The sequence below is a fragment of the Leptosomus discolor genome, chromosome 1, assembly GCF_034619465.1.
Source record: "Leptosomus discolor isolate bLepDis1 chromosome 1, bLepDis1.hap2, whole genome shotgun sequence".
Lineage (NCBI taxonomy): Eukaryota > Metazoa > Chordata > Aves > Leptosomiformes > Leptosomidae > Leptosomus > Leptosomus discolor.
Window position 1 is genome coordinate 34,306,000 of NC_141391.1, and position 24,436 is coordinate 34,330,435.

The following is a 24,436-nucleotide window of genomic DNA, read 5'->3' on the forward strand; positions in this document are numbered from 1 at the left end:
CGTTACCCAGCTTAATGAGTTACCGCGTATCAGCTGAGCCTGGGTGATGGCATCAAGGACTCACACAGCCACTAGCAAACGCAAGATAAGACACATTAGCTCAAGCCTCAGTGATGGGGGTTTAAACTAATCCATTTCACCTTGAATTTGCAGTAGGTAAAGGGCATATGTGCAAATAATGGTTGCGCCTCACCTTGCACAGGTTAAGCTGCAGCAATACATCTGCTTAATCTAAGCTACTCATTTCCATTTCTGGATGCGTGGCGTTGGCACGACAGGGCTGAGACTCTCTTCTGAATCCAAATTCAGCATCACAGCATGAGAGTGAGGTCAAAACAAGGATTAAAAAGTCAGGCTGGTCCACCAGGACAGTGCAGTCTCCAGCAAGGCTCCCTGGGGATAGCGTATCGCAGGAACTTTTCTCAGCAATGCATTTTTCAGTGCCATATGTAATTAGATGATGAACTTAAGTCATAAGCATACTCCAGTGACATCTACATTAGTGCCTTCCTTCTGACACAGCAAGATCTTCAAAATAACAAACTGGAGGGAATTCAGAAGGCACTCCCAGATTTTGCAGCTGGTGATCTCCAGAAGTGCTGTATAAGCCAGCAGAAGTCTCCACCTGTTCATGCCTAAATAAGATTAAAAACCCAGATGGTGACCTAATCCCCAACTCCATCCCCAAGTGTTGTTACAAAATAAGGAATACACTTTGCTTTAAACCTTTGCTTATACCAGAAAAATCTTCAAAAGTGGGTGTCTGTAAGGACAAGGTATTGCTATTGTAAAGTACTGTATTAATTTGGTGATTTCACTCTATAAAGAGAGACATCCAACTTTAAATACTGATTATAGGCCCCAAGCGTTCAACAGGATCGAGCAACGACTGAACATGCAGAGGAAAAGTGGGAATTTTTGCCCCACGCCTCAAACAATCCAACCTGAGGAAAGCAGGAGCCAACAGCTGTCCATCTCCCCTCCCTTGTGATGGCTTGAGGTGGCCTCCTCTGAAACTCACAGCTTATTTAACAGACAATTAGTCAGGTATTCTGTCTTCAGAATGGTAACATCCACCATTTACCACCACTCCATCATTCGCCCCAAAGAGCATTAAAATGTAGAAAACCAGCCAAATCTGCTGCTGCTATTCAAGGAGCTTTAAAAACAGGCCTTATGCTAATGGGTTTTCCTACAAGAAAAGTGTGAGCTTGCCTCTGCTGTCCTGGTTCCCCTTCCCACGGCTCCTGCTGAAAGGCACAGCGCCTCTCCCTCTCCACGCAACAGCAAGTCCTACACCAGGCAAGGGAATCCCCCTCACGGGCTTTGCAGAACACCACATCCCGTCGGATCTGGGAGCAGGGAGAAAGGGCAGGCTGCCCAGTCCATTTCACAGAGGCAGCCAAAAAGGAGGATTTGCTCCCGTGTGTTGACAGTGTAGTAGCAGCGAACTTCCACAGCGCCCTGGCAAAGCCAGAGCAAGCCTACCTTGCCGCTCAGAATGAGTTTCCCCGCTGTGCAGGAGCCTCCAAGAAGATCCCAGAGCACGCAGAGGCACATCTGCTGTGTCCGACTTGAACCATCTCACCCTCCTTGACAGATTTTATCATTAACCTACAGCAACATGGAACTTCATCCTCCTACATCAAGTCACTCCATTCCTATTCTAAGGGGCAATTTACCAACTGAATCTGCAGTAGGAAACATTGAAGGGAGTTTTCCCTCTTCAGAAAAATACTCCACCATCTCACATTGCCCCTCTGCCTGAAGGAAGGCAAAAAACACACAACCACCTCAAGGTTGTTTCAGACTGATTAAGATGTACCAGGTCAGAATTTCATTTTCTTACCAATGAATAAAACTGGAAAAAATCATGTAGTGTTTAATAAGACCCAAATGTTTTGGTCAATTTTTTGGAAATCTAAAGCAGGGAGATTGATTTGCATCATCATCACAGTGTTCCTGTTAGCAAACACACAGTAGGCTTGCCCCTAGCTGCAGAAGACAGGTCTAAATCCACCCTTGGAGGTCCCTAAGCAACTGCCTAGTAGCTGTGCCACAGGCACATCTTTCTCCGGACAGAGACACTCAAATATACCAGACCAACAGGGCGCAACATCCGAATCACCCATGCAACTGCTCACTAGCCTGCTTCGGCCAAAACAAGACCTGGAGTTCAAAGAAGCCCAGTTCACTTGGTCTGAACAGATCAGAGAGCAATCGCCTGAGCAGCTCAGGCAGCAGAGCCGAGCGTAATGCCTGCAGCAGCTGGAGGAGAGCGCACATAATGACATCTCCAGTGCCTAATGCGTACGGAAAGAATCAGGTTCCTTGTAAAAACACAGGTTCAGCTTCCCCTCTCTCAGCATAACACTAATGGCCAGGAAGTCTTTTTAGAGTGTTCTGGACCCAAGGGTCTGGTATCAGAAACATCCAGACGCTTAAGTGTTTTCTTGGTGCTACAGGATCTCCATACCTTTAAACCCATGGGCCTACAGGTCTGACCTCCCAATCAGTACTTCACATAGAATGGTATGCAGTCTTAACGCTAGCTTTTACCTAGGGTTTGCAATAGGGGGGGGTTTCAAATCTGTCCTAAGCCAGTGTTATTTCGTTCTTATTAAAGCAAATCTGAAGTAACAGTTTGACCAATTTTATTATTTTCCTGATTGTACTGATTTTACATAGTACAAAACTCTCTCATTTAAGCAATTTGAAAAGAAAAGTATCAGGTTCCACATGAAGGCAGCATAACACATTTTGCCTAACAGGAAATACACCCTTATCAGATATTTTAAAACTCAATGTTTCCAACAAGAGCTTAATTTGTACTTATGTTTCAGAGTTCGCATGTTCAGATGAAGCTTTCTGACATCTGGATTCCAGTTCAGGGTTTATTTGCATACAAAAATATATTATAATGGAAAAAAGCATTAAAAGTTCTCAACTATATAAAATTACAAATATATTTTCATAAAAGCAACTTTAAATTAAAATTCGAGCTATATTTTAAAGCAAAATACAGCTGTAACACTTAAGTTATCTTATTCCACCTGCTGCAAAGTAACAAAACTGATGTTGCCAGTTAAATACTTGTAGGAGTTTACAAAGGTTATATTCAGAAGGTGAGTATCTTGGGTAGCAAATTTATCAGACACGGGCAGCAGTTCTTAGTGACTGATGTCACTTATCCTTCAGAGGACACTCACAGGCAAGCACAACACCAAAGATGCGTTTCACATACCTGGAAATGCAAAACAAGAGAGATCATTAAGTTCTATATTAAGTAAGATTGCATGCTGTTGACATACCAGACACCCTACCTATGCCCAGCTTGCTAGACTGCCTGACAAGCCAAAATTATTCCTTTTTTTAATTAACGTGAGATCCAAAAGGTTAGTGTGTAAAAATCTAAGGTGATTACTGTTCCAATGAGTGTGTTAGGCTTGAAAAGGCATCTATAAAAAGTTCTGTGTAACCTCAAGCATGTAACTACAATTCCTTAAAAATGTGATAATAAATATCAGATGGAACTTGGACGTTTTCCTCAGAATTTCCATGTGTGATAAAGACAGCACATCACTAAAGACAAGTGATACTGTAGAAATGAGACTCTGCTGAAATCACTAGAGATTTGCTCAGTTGGGATAAAAAAAAAACAAACCCAAAAAACCACTACAGCAGGTGGCGAACCCTGCCCCCACCTTTGATGGGCCTCCAAGAGGACAATGAAACCTATATACTATAGGTAGCCCCTTAAGAGTTAGCTGCCACACAGCTGTGCAAGATACAGCAATGTAAACATTTGCTGGTTTGGGACTTCAGTGTTCTACCCAAACCTTCAAAAACTCAGGAGTTTTCAGAAGAGCAGTCAATTAGGTTTCAGTGGTAAAGATAGAGTTAGCTCAAGCACACATCCATGACAGAAGTCAGGAAACTAGAAATGTATTTTAAGTAAGAGAAGTGAAACCAGGATTAAGACACAAGTACAACAACAGGGAAGCAGGAAGCTCATAAGGGCAGCTGTCTTGAGTTAAGCCCAAGGCAGATGGCCAAGGCTTCAAGAATCACAGGAAAAGGAAAATACCTAACGAATACAAGAAACTCTCAGTTCATAGTTCAGGGGTGGGGAGGGGTGGGTTGTTCATGCTGCTATTTAGGTCTAGTCCTGCAATTTGTTGGTTTGGGCTCCATAGTCTGGTTCCAGACAAAAACCCAACACAGCATCATGTCTGTAGCAGCACAGGAAGAAGCAGAAAGAATAGGCAGAGTACACGGTTGGGAATAGGGGGGCGGTTTTCTGTTTGTTTTGTTTTTTTTTTTCTTTAAAAATCATCATGAAGAATCTAGTACCGTAACTGGAAAATACAATTTCTAGACGGTGACAGAAAAAGCAATCTAAATTCCATTCCTGCTAAAGACAAACACAAACAGGATTTTGACATTTAATCTAAGTCAATAGATACTGGTTGTGGAGTCTCCTTCCCTGGAGATCTTCAAAACCTGCCTCGACACAGTACTGTGTGACCTGCTCTAGGTGAATGTGCTCTAGCAGAGCCTGCTTCATCAGGGGAGTTGAACTAGATGATCTCCAGAGGTCCCTTCCAACCCCTACCATTCTGTGATTCTGTGATACAGATATCTGTTCCTTAATTCTTTCACAGGAAAAGAAAAAAAAAGTTTCCCTCACCTACGGTTACCGCTCCAGTTACTCAGCGTTGTAATGAAGAAACAAACCTCCACTTTTTAGCTGAGTTTTGAATATTTAAGAAACTGATGCTTACTTGATCTATACACCGTCATGGAGGGGTGAATTGCAGCTGCCTCAGAGGTGGGGACAAGGGGTTCATTAGAGCACAATCTTTGTCACACAAGCTAAACTACATGCCTCGAACATTCAGAGACCAGAATTTAGTCTATTTTACCTTTTTATCTGCATAATGATCCATAGGACCAGCAAACTACAATGACACCATGTTATATAAAATAATTGCTACTCTTCCCTTCCCTCTCCTCCCATACATTGGCCTTCATCACTCTTTGACAGTACCAAGTGAGATGCAGCCTACTAATAAAAGCCTACTTACTTGCTAGTGTCCTGTCAAGATCAGCAATGAAGTCTTCCAGTTCTTTTGTGTCTCCAAGCTTTGCTGCAAAATAAGTCAATACTGCTTAGACACGAGATATTTCTCTGGCCAAAAGAAACACTGGAACTATACGATCCCCCATACAATTTTCAGTGGTATCAAGCATGCTGCGGATTGTTTTCAGGAAAGTTCAACAGCGTTGCTGCAACGTCCAGATGCATTCTTGGAAAACAGGGGAGACTGAATTAAAATTCTAGCTTTTATAGTTTTCTATTTGACAGAAGCAAAGCAAAGCAATCCTCTGTTCAGTTTCCTTAAAAAGCAGAGGTTGAAGAGGGGAAAAAAAAAAAGCTATATATCAACTAATCCGTGTCCTTGCTACTGTGGGCACCTTCCTTACTGTGTCTATTCATATTGCATAGGGCCACGGATGCAAACCCCACCCAGTCAGCTCCCAGTCCTACTCAAATCTAAGCCTATTTAATCGTGTCAGTGTCATTGGTTTGCTGTGATGTCAGATCCTCTGACCTTGGTCCATACGCTATAAATTTGGATCCAAACATCCACCTAAGTTTCCACTCCTGAGAACACCACTGATTCCACTCAACCTAGTTTTACTGCAAGTGGCTTTGTTATCTCATTTCTGTGGTCTCTTCCAAGATGGTTCCAACTCTATTTCTGTCTCCTCATCAGGAAAAGAACCTTGACCTTCAGTGTAATCCTTGCCAAGTATTTCCTGCCAGTTTAACTGAACTCTTTTTCACTACTCTTATTAACTATTCATCATTATTCCTCCCTAATATCATGCTAATTAGAAAGAAAGCATTTAACTTGGTTTTTTGTGACTGGTCACTGTGGAAGAGACATGAAAGCATGAACAGCTCTTGAGCATGCATCTGAGAAGACTAGTTATAACGAAAGCACTGTGTAGTACATATGTATGACTGTTCATTTATTGATATGTCTGCTCTAGAGTTAATCTAAAGTAACTTGAATGAAACAAGCTCCTGGGGAGTTAGATCAGCTGCAAGACAGAAGCCACTTTGAAACAGCATTGCTACAAAGGAGGAAGGAATTACTAATACATGGGTTGTATCAGCAGTGCAAAGTCTATATGGATCCGAGTAACTGAGTTAACTTCAATGGCAGTATCTGGCTTCGGAGGAGTCACCTCCTGCACCCCTGCATTCAGGCTAAGTATTTCTGTATATAGATGGGACACTTAAGCTACTTAATTGCTTCAGTAAGAAGTAACATGAGTTAATTCTTAAGCAAAGTATTCTGTAAGTAGTACTAGGATTCCTCACCAGCCAAAAACCTGTAATTTTCTTTAGCTTGATGTTTCAAAAGCAAAAGAGTTGACAGGTCACCTGCAAAGAAGTGTTGATGCAGTTTGCTATTGCTGTTTATAATCAAGACAATAATAAGCAAATCTATAGTGTGCTCAAGAGTAATCCTTAGTTCTGTTATCTTAAAAAAAGAAGTCAACACATGCACATGAATCCTGGCTCACAGAAAGAAGCCCATATAGTTGAGGGTTAGTAAGAAATGCCAACAGTTAAAATTAAGCATACCTTTACATGGAGTTACTGATGGAGATGGCAAGCTTGGAGTAGATGCAGTTGGAGAGTTAAGCTTTTCATCACTGAGGCTGAAACTATTTCTGTAGAGTGAATCTGCACCTGTAAAAAAGTTACATTAGAAAGTAAAATGACCACCTTCTGCAATTTTGCAACAGAATTAACAAAAGAAATGGGGCCTTTCCTATATGGGCTTCAAAGTCAGTAGAACTCAAATTTACAGACTTCAAAACCAGAGGGATAAATAAATCATCTCTTATGTGAAGGCTGTAGTTCCCACACCTACTGATAAAAAGCAATCCGTCCTAGGACCAATCCTCACCCCCAGTAAGTACAGTGTCAGCTGTCCCTGCAGTCAGAATAATTTGGAAAATATTACAGGAATGGCAATTATCCCACATCCACTAAATTAGGCCTGGTATGACCTGCCTAATTCACAACATTCTGGGAAATTCCCATTACCTCAATTTTTCAAAAGCTGTTAAAAAAATCTGAATAAAGAGCTTCAGGACAAGGACAGTCCCCCAGAATGGAGAATATATACAGTGTTGTCCTCATCCCTAAAGTAAAGTCACCGTTTTCTCCACATATATGACCCTGCTGCTTTAGGTCTTGTGTTCTAGATAAATAGTATGGCATCTTTTAGTTTTCTTCTATTTTGTAACTCTCTGGAGTTCATGAAGCAGTACACCTGTACATAAGATGTTCTTCAATCTTATTTTAGGCAATCTCTCAAAGAAAGCTTTATATGCCCTGGAAAGCAGTGGGAAAGGTTCCAATACCATTCCAATGTTCTTGGATTTTAGACAAGGCCTTAAGTTTCAAAAGTAACAAAAAGTGATCTTTATCTTGCCTCTTTTCATTAAAAAAAAAAAAAAAAAGAGAGTTCCATGATGCAAAGTGCACACAAAGTATTTGTCATGGCTCCATTGGAAGGAGGAATTGTCATTGTGTTAGAGACACTAAAACTGCTAGTTCCTGCAGTTTTGAGCCAATGACCTGAAAACTGTAGTTCTACAAAAAGAAACCATTGTAATATGAACATGTCAATGGTCTCCATTTACGTGGCACATTTCCTAGGAAATAAATGTATGTCTCATTATATGGGGTGGTGACTACCACTGCTTGTCATGGAGGCCACCAATTTTGCCGCCCTGCAGCAGACGCAGCATTCATCCTCAGAGCCACAGCATAGGAGGTGGTTACTTAAGCCCATCCAAGTCAGAACTGTCACTCCTCCTTGGACATCTGTCCCATTTGCTGTGCCAGGAGATGACTGCCTTAGTTAAATTAAGGGTGTCTTGATGAATTCGTAAAAGGTGGCAGGACCACAGCTTGCCTTGCCAAGATCTGCACATCTACAGCCCCACTGAATGCTGCCATGATGTTTGCAGATATCAAACATGGAGACCATCCTCCAGCAGACTACTATTCTGCCCTAAGTTCCCCCATCTTTGGGAAGAAAAGCACGCGCCCACCTCCCATCTCCTCTAGCCTGCTGTCCTTACCAGCATAAAACCACCTTCCACAGGAGGATACAGGTACACTGACAAATCAAACCAGATGACTATACCTACTAAGCCTGTCAGATGTTTCCTCAGCCATAGGCTGATTGTCTATTTGTTTCTTCTGTGCTGGCTTCCAAGCCTACCTCTGTTGCAAAACACATTGCAGAGGCTTGTGCGAGAAGCTTCAACCTGGAATATTTTCCTCTTTCACTTGCATGTTGGCCCACCAGAGTACTGTGTCTTTCACAGTCCGCTCTGCAATCGGCTCAGATCCTGTTCCAGCAAATGCACATGCTACCCACAGCGCTGTGCAAAGGTGAGCAATGTGACTGACAGCTGTTACCCGGGATTGCTGCTTGCCCAAACCAGCCACCAGCTGCTATTTCTTGTTTAGAAAGAGGGGTATACGTCTTCATCCTAGCTTTTTGTTGTCATTTCTTTATCTTCAGTGCCTGTTCTCTCTAAACCTGAGCAGATCAAAACCAAGCTACTTGAAACTTCAGATACAAGAAAGATTTGATGAACACAATGCAGGATTGAGATACAAGAAAAATGGAAAATAAGCTGTTTTAAAAGACGCTCCAAAAAATTTAAAAAACAGCTGGGGGAGGGGAAGTCTGACACTGCCCTGCAGTGACCTATGTCACCTGTGTTGTACTATACAACATGAACCCTCTACACCAAGGGACTGGAAATAACAGCTAAATTATTATTAAGTGACAAATTTCCTCCTGAAATCAGCTTATGGACCAACTTTCTACTGAAACATTTCTTTTCAGTCAAGATGCAAACCCTAGTGACCAAAGAACTTGGAACAGAAAATTCTAGCTGTTCAGGACAAAACCCCTACCATCACAAAAAAGCCAAGTAACTTGTAACACCTTCTTCAAACAGTCCTGTAGCCACAAGTACAACTCACTGAAACACTGACAGAACAGACCACCAAAGATAAAACACTTTCCAGGCAATGTATTTGAAAAGAGCAGAACAAGAAACTTCCAAATAATTTTGTACTTTAAAGGTTTTAGAGCTCATTGAATTAATGAAAAATAATTCAGAGAACAATGGCTACAAAACTGCGGCATCTAGTATCCAGATACCAAATGCAGCGATGCTGCGAATTTATATTACAAACCAATCCTTCTCGTACACCAAATCCAAAGTTTCAGTTGCTCTTAAATATAGCTGGAATAAAATGTTCTTCTTGTGAATGCTTGTGAGGACAACTCAAATTACGAAAGCTTTAATAAGCCATTTAAATTGGCCGCAAACAATTCACACAATTCTTTTTATTTTTATCCATGTACACATCTGAGCTACCAGTCACCTTTGATTCTTTTTGTGGTTTTCTGTCCATATTCCTTCTATGAGCAGTTGAAAGTACTGACTGCTAACCTCGCAATGCATTGAAGCCAGAAAACGTTATTTCATACTGGCTTCCACAAACCTTATGCCGGGAAATATTTACAACTGGACAAAAAGAAAATAAGACAGAACTGTTGCTTTAAATATCTGAATGTTTTTCTTTCAGCTTCAAAAGGTTAAGTGTTTTCACAAAACAGTGTTATCTTCTGATGGGTTGTAATATTAATAGTTTCAGGAAAACATCAACATTTATCTTTCTCAAAAAGCAAAAACTTACTTTAGCTACTGGCTGTGGCCTACACATGCCACCAAGCAGCAGAATTCTGGTGACGGAAGGAGGAATGCTCTGACGCCGCCATCAAGGTCATTATAACTTCTGAAAACAACGTACTGTTACAAACAATACTTGGGCTATCCATCGCACAAAAATACCCGCTTTGGCAAGGTGCAGCTGTAGGGCAGAAAACTCTGGGAAAAGGGCACTTCAGTCCTTGCTCTCTACCAGCTGCCACAGCCAAGATTTGCTCATTCACCTCCAATAATGGCCCTTGGAAGATTTCCACTGCCACACAAATACAACATCCTCTGCAACCCAATAACCAGAGGCTGATGCCAAGGATCCTTCATCACTATTGTCCTTCCTCATCTAGCCCCTTCTCTCCCACTGTGATGCAAGTGTTTTCCTTACTTACTTTTCACTTGAATTTTGATTCTACTGCCTCCGCATATATATAACATCAGCTGTTTTAAAAAACACTCTATAATACTGTCTCCTTAAAAAAAAAAAGAACAACTTAAAAATCTGAAATTTAAGCTACTGAGTTGACTTACACGAGTTAAACTAAGCCAACAGCTGCAAAATTAGGGGGTTGGAATAAATATGGGTGTATTTTACTTTGACAAAGTAATCTGTAGTTAGTATTGACCTTTGCTGTTCCAGTATATGGTTAAACCACAACGAAAAACCAAGGCAATACCCTGTAAATATAGCATGTCCCCATGAAATGAGCAATTGAAATTCTGAGCAGTAATTAACTGAAGGAGGAAAACCTCAAACTTCTCATTTTAAAACAGACAATGGAAAAGTTCAGCTCTCTGACTTCTTTAATATCATGCTCTTTCTAGTACCATAGTTCAGGATACAATGTTAAAGAGCACTGGACTGGGTAAAATTTTTACTGCAGTTTTCAGTGGGGAAAGTTCTAGAGCAAAAAATAAACCACATCCCTAAAGGTTTCAGAGAGGAGCTTTAAAACTCCACTTAAATCTCTACAAGTCATGAATTATAAAACAATAGTTCAGCACTTAATGAACAGATGGCACAACTCACTCCTAGTTAGAACACAGCCTACTTGCTAAAATAAAAGAGTTAAAACCAGGAATTTCTAATGCCAACTGTAGAAGTGAGAAATACTCACGATGCAAAGAGGTTGTTTCACAATACATATATTGCAGCCCTCAAGAAGAGTGCTTATTTTTATCATTATCACACTTATACTTGGCTGCATTGTTTATTTTTTGTGGGTTTTGCCTAGCTAACAAACAGCTGTTCCAATACGGACAGAAAAAAAAAATTTAAAAAATTTTAAAATCACACCTTTTCACTATCTACATGTCTAGGCTTCATGATTTAAGAGACTTCAAACAGCACAGTTACAAGCAAGTTACCTAGGAAGCCTGAAATTCAGATGTACAAGTACACCTGCTCTTCCCATACAAAGCTCACCTTTCCACACCACCACCACGCTTACTGTGAGGCAGTGTTTCAGACTCCAACCTTCCCCTTCAATAAAGTGTAAGAGAAACATGTATGCTGGAGAGGTAAGAACAGGAAATCTTACCAAAAAAGCACATTTCTCATTAAATTGAAATACCTAGAGAGAAACCTATGCACCCGAAACTTCTGAGTATTCTTCCTTTTGAACATATCAGTAATTTAATAAAACATTATTTCTCAGATGATTTAATAAAAGGTTATTTCTCCATTAGAGTCTTGCTTCACTTTTTCATTATAAATACTGTATTGCCTTCTTGTTACAGACATGCTGTTAGAAGTCTGCAGAAACAATCTACCTCCTTAAAATGTTCTCCTCTTCATCATACAAGACTGGGATTTCCTGCCAAGACCAAAGGCTCACCTACCCCCCACTCTCTCTCTCTCTTACTGACTCATAGCAGATGCCTATAGAAGAGTTTAAGAGTGGTGCAGTCATACACACTGATAGTTTCAAGACGAACTCTACCAAGTTCTAACAATGCACAAATCAGTATCTTTTTCTAAGACAGCAGTAGCATCGTGGCTTACAGCAGCCCCCGATGGCCCCATCCCTCATGATTTTACCTCGCTATATTTTGAGTATGTAAACTTTTAACATCCACAATACCTTAAGGCAATATATTTTACAGTTTAACAAGACACCACAAGAAGAAATAGCTCTGCTTATTTCTTTGAAACATGCTGGTTTAACTTGATTTCCTCATACTGGGTGAGGTTGTAGTTACTTTCCTAATGTCACTTAGGATTTTCTGGAGGACTAGCTTGTCCCCACCCAAGTCACCCCTCCTTTGGGCTGACAGTCCCCGTCTATTTTATCATTTGGAAACTATTTTATTTCTTCAATCGTTTTTGTTGCCTTTTTTTCTACCTTCTCTACAGCAGATTCCAAATGTAGGCAGGCTTTTCAGGACGAGTGCTGCAGTATGAGCAGTGGCTTACGCTTCATGTGTAGATAGTGGAGGCATTAGCACAACCATATGGAGACATCCGTGACTTGTAACCACAAATGTCAGCGCTACACCAGGCATTGGGTGTCAATGGGTATTGTGCAACCCCTTAGGAAACCCGCACCTGCTCGATCTTGAAGTTATAAAATTAAGACTTCTAGGTGCATTCAAGGTCTTTTGTTGGGTTTAAAAGCCAGGAAGTATTTGTCAGAAAGCATTTACACGCTCCTAAAAATATCTGTGAAGACACACTGCAGGCTGTATGAGTGCAAGACTTGAACAGATACATGTATCTCGCAATGCTTTTTAACAGAGAGGCTGAAAGCTGAACCTGCCTCAAGAAAATGCATCCAGAGCTAGAAGTGCGAGACACTTCTGAGAGCACAACAGTTTACCATTCAGCTTTTTGGAGGCGTTACAGCTTTGGCACAAGAAATGTTAGAGCACTTCCCTTCACAACCTCTCATAAAGTCCAAATTTCTATTCATTATCCTAACCTTGAACTTGGAAGACTGTCCTGACACCGCCATATACTGTACTAGCAGAACGCACCGAGTTGACATACAACTTACACGGGCAAGCCTGCACTTTTCTTTGCAAGCTCATTCCAGCACACACAGAACAAATGATATCTGTAGGAGTTTGTCAATATAGCTGCATCCACACTAGGGGCTTCTGCCAGCACAGCACTCTCTAGCACAAATCCTACTTCACCACAACCAACATAGGCTGTAAACAGCAAAAAGCTATAAGGTATCCCTCAACTTATTCTGTTTCAGCATGATTAACAACCTAAAGTACCAAGCTGCTATACTCTGATCCGGTTGAATATATCAAGTTGAAACATAATTGGTACTCACAGTCCAGCAACTCAAGAATGCCAGTTGGAGTAACTCACCAGTTGCATCATGATTTCCAGCACTGACCCTATCAACTGTTGTGGTTAATGCAACACTTGTGGGCCAAGTATTAAGATCATCACGAACATCTGCACATGCGAGCCTTTCTATTACTGTAAGGTCCAGGGTCCACACTGTTATGCACAATGCTTAACCACAGCCAAGACAGACCTCATCTGAAGATCATTTAGTCAAATAACAGGACAAGATCTGGGAGAGCAAAGTACTATCACGCCCATTTTCCACTGTAGTGTCTTCAAATTTTTTTTTTTATTATTTTTTCTTAAGTGCCTGAAATATGTAACATAAGAATTTCAATTAGTAGTTTTGGAGCTAGCTCCCTCAAGAGGAGATTTTAAGGTTAGAAGAAATATCTGCAGGATTAACTATATTGATAGAGAACTTTTGTAAATATTTCTGTTACATTAAACAAGCTCATTCTCATGGCAGAAATCCCAGGAGAGGAAAGGCTTGCCTTACAACGTTGTACCAAACAATATTGTTCAAGTACCACCACTTGGTATCTGTTATTAGCTTCTTGTAAAGTTGAACTTATGACTGATTCAGGGGCCCTGAAATGAACAGTTGCAACAGTTTAAGATGTTATGTCCCCTTACAGTACCACACGAAACTCAAAAGGTATTGCTGCAGGAGGAGCCAAAAGATACAAACACCTAACCTTCATCGACACCACAGTTCAGAGGATTAGACTGACCAACGAGCAAGAAGAGATAGCACTACAATATGGTAGTCTGAATCGTTCCCTACATACCTGACAGTGTACTTGGCATAGTCTTGGTGCTGAATAATAAGATTTCGCAAAGACCTAAAGAGTCTTCAGGAACAAAAGGATCGTTCAAACTATTTGCAGATAATATTGTTGGAATTTCTTTTGCATTGCTACAGATTTGTGTTGTCAGAACTTGCTCTTTCAGCCCATTTTCTCCCTGATCCTGCCGTGGTGTTTAATCTAAGCATTACCATGGGAATAGTAAGGTCATGAATTCAGCACTACACTTGCTGAATGAGGGAGACCAAAGGAAAGGTGAATCTATGGGGAAAAAAAAAACCCGCAACCTTGAGTTTGAACAGAAAGAGCCTGGGTAAAGTAGGAAACTCCCTGCATCTACTCTTAAAATAGATGTAGGGAGGGTAGCTGGATTACATCAGACACAGGAGCCTGTTTTATAAAAGGAGCTCTTCATAAATCAGTAATTCCTCTCCAGTCCTACCATAACTTCAAAACAAGAAGTTGTCTGCACTGAATGATGCCTTTAGGAAGTGTTTTACTGGGCCTTTTCTGAGAAATGAGGAGAACTGGCTGTTTTTCCATTTCCCTTCCCTTAAACAGATCCTCATACTCTTGACACTGTTGGATGCCAACAGGTCACTTCGTGCACTCTCCTGGCCCAGTATATGCCAGTGTCCAGAAGACAGTGATTTTGATTTCTCCAGACCCACCTTTCACATGATGCATCACCAAGGGAGGAAACTCAGCACAGGATGAGAATTGGAAGCTTGACAAGTTCCTCATACAAGATCCTTGAAGCCTTTGTATACAGCCATCAAACCCTGTCTATCCTGCTACTGTGCCATTAACAGCCTCAGCCTAAATCAGAGCAGATTTGCGGCACAAACTTTTATTTTCCAGATCTTCCTGAAGATCTGGTCTGCCCATTTACACAAGCATGCTGTTTCTCACCAGGCCTCCCGTCCTGCCAGAGACATCATCTTCCTCCAAAGGTCCTTCCTGTCAATCCTAAGAGACCGATTTTAAGCAACGATGAAGATTTTAAGTTTTCTGAACCACAGCAGATATGCTAAGCAACTACAGATGGCTTTATCAACACAAGAGTAAGGTCTTGATACTGGTGGGAGGGGTTTTTTATTGTTTTCTCAACAGTAGACTATTTCACACTATCATTTTAAGTGTCCCATTTGTGTTAAGAACATGCAAGAGGTTAATATATTACAATACTGAAGACTGCACAAGAATAGTAACACTAGGGCTGTATTGCTGTAGTTAATAATAGACTTCGGTTTACAACACAGCTCACTCACTTCATCAGCTTGACTCAGGAAATGCAGACCTCACCTTACTCACCCTCAGCCATACAAAAGGCTAGTGTCCAGCCTAAATCAGGCACGCGTTCCCAAATCAGAGGGAGAGAAATACCTACAAGGAATGATTCACCCACTGCGTTATGAAACAGCAGAACAACATCTTGACCCACTCATTTCCACTGACTACAGAAAAAACCCAAAGGCACTGCTAGGCAAGACATCCTAAGTTGAGGGCAGGTAAAACATTACCTGTCAAGGAAATGAAGTGAAACCTACCCCTGATAATGAAATAAAGGGCTCTGATAATATAGAGGAGCTACGTTCTCACAGCTGAAGTACTAGGAGGTCATATTAATGTTTCAGCACTAAGTCAACAGAACTGTGCAGCAAGTCCCTGAACTGATAAAGCAGCACAACAGAAATTAAAGGAGCAATTCTAGCATAAATACCTTAAAACAGCTAAGTTTCATAATGATCCCCGTATAGTTAGGAACTAAAAAACTCAGTATAGTTTGGTTTTAGCAGAACTGACTTCTGACAAAGTAGCCCTTGAGTCTACTGCTCCCAAGGAGAACAGCAGTTTCTATAGCCTCACGGTCTGGAAGAGAAAAGATGTTTTCTCTCCCTAATTAAATAAGAGGGATAAATCCTTTTTCCAACTAGAAAAAAAAACACAATTCCAATTCTATGTTTTCTTGCTCAAAGCAGGTCACAAGTCAGTATCTGCTTCCCACCCTTTTTGTGCTATGTTCTGCGTGCACCGTTCATACACATCTGGTGTACTTGGGTGCAAGTTAGCTGAAAATTATCACCTCGTAAGCAGTGATAACACTAAACCAGAAAACCTGGATGAGTTCTGGAAAGCACACTTGAGTTCACGCTCTCTCAGCTGACATTTTGGCTACTGAGATACACCAGACAGTCCCTGTTCACCCAAGAGGCATCTTTTCTTAAGACGCCGGGACGCCGGCTGGCACCTTGACCTTCTCCCGCAGCGAGTTTTTCAGCCTTTCCTGCTCTGAAGCCAGCCTTGATGTGCTTCCCTCCAGCAACGCTCGCCCTGCCTCCCCCTCCTGCTGTTCAACACCAGGAGAATAAAACCAGCGGGGCCAGACTTCGCATCCTTGCGACTTCTAACCCAAAAAGTAAATGAAAACGTGTTGGGTTTTTTTATTAAAAAAAAAAAAAAAAAAAAAAAAAAAGCAGGTTTCTCGCTTACGGGTCCCTGCCTCTCTCGAGGAGGCGGACGCGCTGGTTTTAACACCCGCTGTTGATTCCCCTCCCCCCCAGCCTAGGGACGGGGCACGGCGCGGACAGACGGACCGACCAGACGGACGGACGGACACTCACTCTCCGAGTCGCTGAGGCCGCTGCCGTCGCTGACGCTGGCGCTGCTCCGCCGCTTCATGCGCTCCAGGTGCTCGCCGTAGTGGAAGCGGCGCCGGCCGGCGGGGCAGGAGAACTCCGCCAGCACCGCGTCGAACTCCCCCAGCGCCTCCGCCAGGCCCCCGCCGCCGTCCTCCCCCAGCGCTGCCGGGCGGCGGCAGCAGCAGCACCGTGAGGGCCCGCCGGCCGCTGCCTGCCCCCGGACTCCCGCGCTGTGAGGGGGGACCCGCCGCCCGCCCGCCCACCCACCCACCTCCCGCACCCCCCGGGTCCCCCGCCCCAAACTCCAGCGAAGGGAAGGGGAGAGGGTCCCGCCGCGCCCCCTCAGCCCGTCGCTCCCACCTTGACCCGCCGGCCGCTGCGCCTGAGGCGACTTCATGGCGGCGGGCGGAGGTGCCCCGCTGCCGCCCCTGCCTCCCACCGCCAGCATGGGCGGCCAGGCTCCGCCGCCGCCGCCTCTTATAGCCCGCCCGGGCTGGGGGCTGAGGCGGAGGGGGCGGGAGGGGGAGGTGGCACCGTGGCCCGGCCCGGCCCGGCTCTGCCCTGCCCGCCGCGGGGGGCCAGGCGGGCGGTGCAGGTGCGCCGCGGCGGGGGCGGGCAGCGCCGCGGCCTGCCCGCCGGCGTGGGTGCTTGGCCGGAGGCCGGGCTTCCCGGGCAACTGGAGTCCGTCTAACAGTTCGCCATTGCCCCGTGTGGGAAGTATCGCCCCTCGTCCTCTGACCGTCACCCCCGACAACGCGATCGTGTCGTCTTCTGCCCGATTTCGCTTGGCTAATCCCAACAATTCGTGGTTCAGGAGGGGGTGTCCGCGCTGCGTTTGTGCCCGGCTGCTGGTGGAGGGTACAACGAGCATCAGAGCCACCTGCAAGGGGGGAATCTCACGAAAACACACGACGGGATCGTCCTTACCCAGCCCCACGGCTGCTGGTGGTCGTAGGCACTGCCATTGCCATCGCCACCCCGCGCTATGCGGGCATCTGTCCATGGGGATGGCTCGGCTCGGCCCGTTGGCCAGCTGTGAACACGGCCAGGGGGCACTGGGACGGTTCGTTAGAGGAGCAGGTGGCAGGGGTGACAACACGGGGAGCTGCTCAGGCACAGGGAGCCGCAGCCCCACCTGCATCGGCCAGGGCATTCTCCAGTGGAGAGCTTTCCTTATTCTTAGGAGAAAGGTATTGGCACTTGTCCTGAAGTCAGGATACCCTGATGTTTACACATGCCATAGCTACCCAATATTGCTCTTGCGCTGTCTCTCACTCGTTTTTAAAAAAAAAAAAAAAAAAAAAAAAAAAAAAAAGCTGTCTGAGTAGCTAAAATACCAGTTCTGTTAAATAGCCATTGGGGAAGACTCTGTCACATTTAGTTATAGCCAGGAATACCGAAAACAGGCATCAGGTGTTATTCCATGTGTATGTGTCAGGAGCTATGATTATATTTGTGTGTTGATGAGAATATCTAGAATTAAAATAGAACAGCTGAGGACAGGGAAAGGGAAGAAAAAAAATATCTCCGAAACTTCTCAACATTTTCAGACATGTTGTCATTGCTCCTGTGAGACATAAAATGAGAAAAACAATATTCTAGACAATAAAGCATCTATATCTAACAGATTTGTTCACCTCTCCTTACCGGCTGATATAGAGGCATTTATTTATTTACACAGTGGATCAAAAGAAGTTCTCATGCTGAAGTTCAATTGTTATTTATTCTGTGGCTTCCTCCTTTCTTGTGGTCTTCCTCTGTTTTTCTTTCTGCTAATAAAAGTGGCTACAAACAATCCTTTTTGAAGACAGTAGTGACACAGATGGAAAGCGAGGTTAAAAAGCAGGGAACAAGGAGATACAAGGGCATGACGTCAAGAGCACAAGCAGGATGAACGACAACAGACACAAGGCAGAAAGGAGAACCATCGAGTACGTGACTAGGCAGAACGCACAGCCCAAAACGACAAGGACGTGGCCCCGCAGCTGACATCAATCCTCTTTTGCCCAAGCACCTACACATATGATCAACCTTACTGTCCACACACATCCCCATCAAGCACTGATTGTTTGGTCCCACGCTTGTTTGTATAGCAACACGTGACTTACAGGCAAAAAAAGGTTTTAGATGAGGCTCGAATATATCCTTTTTTGTGAGGAATACCAGCAAAATAACCAAAGGCTAAAAGTCCTCCTGTGCCCTTCCTGTTCTTTCTCCTAAAGATGGTCAAGCAATCTCACAGCTGTGAGAGGACGTATGTAGAGGGGTGAAGCTGTACAAGAAGGCTTGAGCTGTTCAGGGGCCATGCTGCCACAAGACGGGGAATGACCTGTCCTACCCCTTCCTCCTTGTACTCCTGGCCTAGACCTTCTGCAGGTTTTCTGTAGCGGGTTTGCCTCAACTCCTGCTGAGCCAGTTCAACACATTAGAACAGCAGTTACTAATCCAGCGAGAAAGTGAATAATTTTCTGTTGGACTGAGTTGAACGGCTCAGGCAGGTGAGCTCCAGAGCTGATAAAAGGAGAGGGCAGGTGGGGGAAGAGAACAACTGCTTCCCTGTAGTGATACAAGAGTTTATCCCTGGCCTTCTCTTTAAGTTATTATTTCACACTCAAATTTACCATTTTCAGAATAATTTCTAGGCACGCTGAAGAAATGATCCCGTAAACTTCCCTTCTTTACAGCCATGTGTTTGAGAATCTTCTTTCCTTAAGAAAACCTGGGCTTAAAAATCCTTGGTCATGTTTATTGCTCCATAGACAAGCCTCTTAATATTTCTTCCAGTAAATACTCATGCTTTCTCCTAAACAGCCTGCGATTCCACTGAATGCAACTGAGACTGGTGAATTTTAATCTTCCGCATAAACCGTTAGCTCATACACGAGGAAGTGAAGATTGACGTTCACGCCCATCGGTTCTATGTTATAAACCATATAGCCATGCACCTCCATAAATATTCCTGAAGGGCCCCAACGTGCTCCTGCTGAACTAGATGCATTTTTTGCCACTGACGCCAACAGGAGCAGCCCACATCTGGCAAAACGAAGTCACTTTTAAGCACAGTGCCCTGAAACACTGTAGACTGATGCATCCAGCTGCTCGTGTTTATCGGTAGAAACATCCAACGCAACATGTAATGTAAACCTCAGCTACTGAATCCCTCCCATCTTCTAGGCAGCCGTCCAGGGTGTATTTAAAGTGTATTTCTTCTTGACTATTCGACACAGTGTCTCCAGATCCTCCTCAGCTGGTGATGCAATGTTTGCAGTGGTTTCCTACTGCATTTTTAACCTCACAAACTTGTGAGCCACATAGCTATTTAAATCAACAAATCCTGCCTGTAAATATGCTTCAGGGCAAGACTTTTAAAACATTAGCAGGTTCTCTGATACAGCCAAGTTGCAAGGCTCACTAGGTGCTAGTTTGCTAAGTAAGACACGGAGTAATTCGGGACACAAAACCTTGTGTTGCTACACCAAAGAGAATCCTAGGACTGGTTTACACAGGCATTGGTGCTGCAGGTTGACTAATCTCGTGGTTTTCAAACCATGACCCAGAGATGCCTACAGATCCATGAACAACTTCCGAGGCATTCATGTAAGACAGGGAAAAAAAAGAAAGGCAAATTCACTGGAAGTAGGTTAAGATTCACAGTACATATGCAGCCACATATGCACACATGCAGACACTGGAGCTGCAGAAGGGGGGAATTTGCAAGTCAGAAATGGCTGACAAGTTCTGATCTAATCGATTTTTCAGCGCTTCAAAGATCAAGAGTACCCCAAAATATCAATCCTGTTGAGAAAGCACCATGTTCCCACAGTTAAAAGCAGATGTTTTGTGAAATTAAGTCCATCTTCTCATTGGTACTGGTGCTAGGCAAAAGCCAGAGTGACAGATCCCTGCCCATGGAAACTGCCTGGAGTTTTGAACGTATTTCCATGATTTCCATGAGTCTTCTAATATTTTTCAGTCTGCGATAATAATAATAATTCTTTACAACAGTAACAGTACCAAGTGGTTAAAGTAGATACTTCATTTAAAACCTGGGAATGACAAACAGAAGCCCATCATCACCAAACTTCTACCTGAAGGAAAAGGAACCCAAAATTTAGGGAGCTGTGAAGGAGAAAAATGAAAACTGCCAGAGGATGAAAAAGCACAGGTGCCAGCCAGACTGACACGCAGGGAAACCCAACTCCTTGAGCCACCAAGCAGGAATAGACCCAACATCATGTGTATAACTTGTCTCCCTTTTCAGTGCATCGCAACCCTGCCCTCGGGGTGCTCCTTTGAAGGGTGAGGCAGTGGTTAACACTCCAGTCTACTTTATCCTTCACACTGCAAGTGGAATTGCCTATGTGAGCGAACTGCTAAACTTGTTCGGTAACGAGGACAGCTGCCTAATTAAAAGTTGGCTGACAGGAGCCATGCATTTTACATAGGCTACCTAACTACCATCAGAGGCGTAACAACCTGCATTTGCTGCCAGCCCGGGCTAAGTGCGAGCCTGTGACCTGTAGCTCAGCCCATGACAGCAGTGGGAAGAGTGAGTGACTTACAGCAATATAACTAATCTTGAAAAACTGCCAAAAATAAATCTTTTGCCAGAGGTCTTTCACAGGGCTTTCCTTCCTCTTCTCCCAACCTTTTCCGTACACCTTAAACCTGAACCTGGACTCACGACAAACTAGTGCAATCACTTCTGGTTTTTTCTCTCCCTCTGATTGAAGCACAGTGAACGCAACTCATGGACCAGCTCACTGCCACCCATGACTGTGGCCTTGAGAGCAAAGCACGCATCTTCCTGCTCAATTCTGCCAAAACCTAAACTCACTTTCTCTGATGCTTTACACTTCTAAATTTTCTGCTTGTCAAATCCACCTCCTAAACGCAAACACAATACAACCCATGCAGCTTTCTCTTCCTCTGTCTCCAAGTAACATGAGGCAGAAGCTCTTGGAGTTTTAAATTGATATATTTAAATAAGTTATTTACTCTGAAACATGTTTATGGCAGTTTAGATGTAATCACTATTGTTGCAGCTGGATTAAAAGTTATTGAAACATAGGTATAATTGTAACCTATATTGATTTAATTGGAAGGGACACTAGTGTGAGCTTCTGTCCACAGCAGAGAGATATGCAAAACCACTCAAGAATTTGGAAGTTCTAGGTCGAGGGATGTTGGCTGAGCATTGCATGGGAAAGGGAGAGGCGTTCAGGTAGGGAGAGGGATGGTAGTGAGTAAATAAGGGATAAGGAAGTTTCAAAATAACTCGATTAGATTCTGTTTGGTGCCTTTTTGAGGCACCAAATAATTGTGTCATTTAATGAAAGGTACATTCGTATTATCAGTCTGACTTCAGACACTAGTAATTTCAATGCAGATCTGCTATTGTCTCCAGCTGCCTTCTGGTGGTTTCAGTTTCTAAGCATTTTTCTTGCACAGAAGCTGACTTCTCTTTCAGAGGAAACTTAACTGAAAGACCAGCACAAATGTACTTCAACTCTACAGGAGACATATAGGTCCCAACCAGAGGCTTAGACCTGAAAAAATGGAGATGGTCTTTGCTGGTTTGATTCTTCTGTGCTCAGGAAAGTAGTCTCTGCATGTTCTTGGTACACAACTGCTGGAGGTACCTAGCACCACCTCCGTTTCTTCTTCACATTGGTGTAACCTAAGCTAAATTGTAGCTGTTTGGGTCATAAGAGGCAACTGCTGAAAACATAATTCCTGGCAACATTTGCAGAAACACTTCTAATATCAAGCTGCATGAAAAGTTTTTTTCTTCTTTTCCTCATTGGTCACCATGTTTTTCCAATGATGCCTGTGTTTGTTTTGCGAGTACAAAACATTGTCGATATCCTGAGAACAGAATGTCTAGGAGCAAAGCAAACTAAATGGAGTGCATTATAAAACCAAACACAAGAGATACTGGGCTGTAACATATATTACAGCCAGGTTTGGGGGAACCTTCAATCTTGAGTTCACTAAAATTCACAGCAAAAGTTCACGTCCATCAGAAAATCCTCAAAATCCAACCGCACAAAGCATGCACTGACCATAAAGTAGATCATAGAATCATAGAATATCTCAAGTTGGAAGGGACCCATAAAGATCATTGAGCCCAATTCCCTGCTCCTCACAGGACTGCCTAAAACTAAACCATATGCTTAACTGCACCGTCCAGACACTCCTTGAGCTCTGACAGGCTTGGTGCCGTGACCACTCCTCTGGGGAGCCTGTTCCAGTGACCGACCATGCTCTCCGTGAAGAACCTTTTCCTCAAGTCCAATTGGAACTTCCCCTGGCGCAGCTTCATTCCATTTCTTTGCGTCCTGTCAGTGGTCACCAGAGAGAGGAGATCAGCACCTCCACCTCCGCTGCCCCCCCTTGAGGAAGTTGTAGACTGCGATGAGGTCACCCTTCAGTGTAATGTTCTCCAAGCTGAACAAGCCAAGTGACCTCAGCCGCTCCTTCTAAGGCTTGCCCTCAAGACCTTTCACCATCTTGGTCACCCTCCTCTGATAACAGATATCCATAGATAATGCTACAGCGGCAGTGGAGAGACATAAGAGGATCCTTTTTAGAGTGAGATTGCTTCAAATCTAGGGGAAACCAACCGAAACACTGCTTAAAATCTGTACTAGTGTTTCTGGATCTTAATGGGGATGGATGTTGTCTGGTAGTTTTTCCTCTACAGTGCAAAGGAGCAACCGGAGAACAAGCAGAGAGAAGTGGTCAAAAAGTCAAGAGGACAGTAAGAGAAATGTAAGCAAAGGGGCCATGGCAGCAAGCCAGGAGGGGGAGCAAGCCTGGCAGCTGGAGTGCTGTGTGGCAACTGGAAGTGAAGAAATTGCCTCATTTTGACAAGGAAAACAACGCTGTGCACGTATCCTCTGCATGGGCAGATTGCACGCGAGACTCTACACAAGACTTAGTGAAGGAGAGTTTGTTCTTCTTCCATTAAGTTCTCCCCCAGCAGAAGTCATCCAAAAGAGTCCAGTGGCAGTAAGTATCAGCTTTAAAAGGTAATGTGAAAAAAAAAAAAATGGAAAAAGCATACATGTGAGTGCAATTTAACAACTTTATTTTCTGTGTCATTACGTTGTGGGCTCTAGCTCAGGGCAAACCATTGTTTCTACCTCTGCCTGATGCTACTGCCACCGTGGCAGGGTTGGTGTAAGTTAATGTGCTGGACCGTGAACTGGAGAAGATGAGTTCTTTACTTTTCTGCTGGTTTTGCTTCAAAACCTTTCATGACTACCACTCCATCAAGAAACGTGTACCATTTCAAATGCAAATGAGAAACAGTTCCTGTTTTCCATGCGCTTCTGCTCTGAATTGTTGAGAAACTGAGGAGTTAAGATGTTTGGATACTGTGCTACTTCAAAAAAATGGTAATTTTGTCAAGAGAAGAAGGAATGTTGACTCAACAGTGGATGATTACATACAAGAAACAAATAGGAATTTAAGGCTTAAGAGTCTTGAATTTCACAAAAAATATCTGACACACAAACCACATTGAAAACAGATTTTGTGAATTGAAACATATAAGGGAGCTCTTATGTGTTAAAATAATGACATCTCTCCTAATTCATCTCCTCCATAAGTAAAATAAAAGACAGTGAAATTGTCAGGCAGATGTATTTTACATCAACGCTATTTGTTCTGACTAAAAATTATGCATATTGTACTGCTTCTACTATGATATTTCACACAGTCACAGACATGTCGCCTGTTTGGCTCAGCGATCTTGTACTTCATACTCAACATTGTCCGGAGACTGTGTTTCCAGAGCCTTAAACCTGGCCAAGAAATATAGATTCTAAATTGAT

General features: G+C 43.3%; 1 protein-coding gene across 1 annotated transcript; it reads right to left on the reverse strand.

The window, feature by feature from the left end:
- Positions 1-226: 226 nt before the first annotated feature.
- RGCC (regulator of cell cycle) lies at positions 227-16,992 on the reverse strand. Its single transcript, XM_086478854.1, has 5 exons — positions 16,948-16,992; positions 16,578-16,758; positions 6,662-6,769; positions 5,088-5,150; positions 227-393 (listed from the first exon to the last, which is right to left on the reverse strand). The coding sequence occupies exons 1-5, from the start codon at positions 16,990-16,992 to the stop codon at positions 227-229; spliced, it is 564 nt and encodes a 187-aa protein (XP_086334980.1).
- Positions 16,993-24,436: the final 7,444 nt, after the last annotated feature.

Bases quoted from the DNA above. Each gene is read 5' to 3' on its own strand.
- RGCC (XM_086478854.1), bottom strand. From the start codon at position 16,992: ATGAAGTCGCCTCAGGCGCAGCGGCCGGCGGGTCAAGGTGGGAGC. The intron at 16,759-16,947 runs GACGGGCTGAGG...CGCCGCCCGGCA, and splicing joins CGGCGGGTCAAGGTGGGAGC to GCGCTGGGGGAGGACGGCGG. The intron at 394-5,087 runs GTAAGTAGGCTT...CGCTATCCCCAG, and splicing joins TCTTGACAGGACACTAGCAA to GGAGCCTTGCTGGAGACTGC.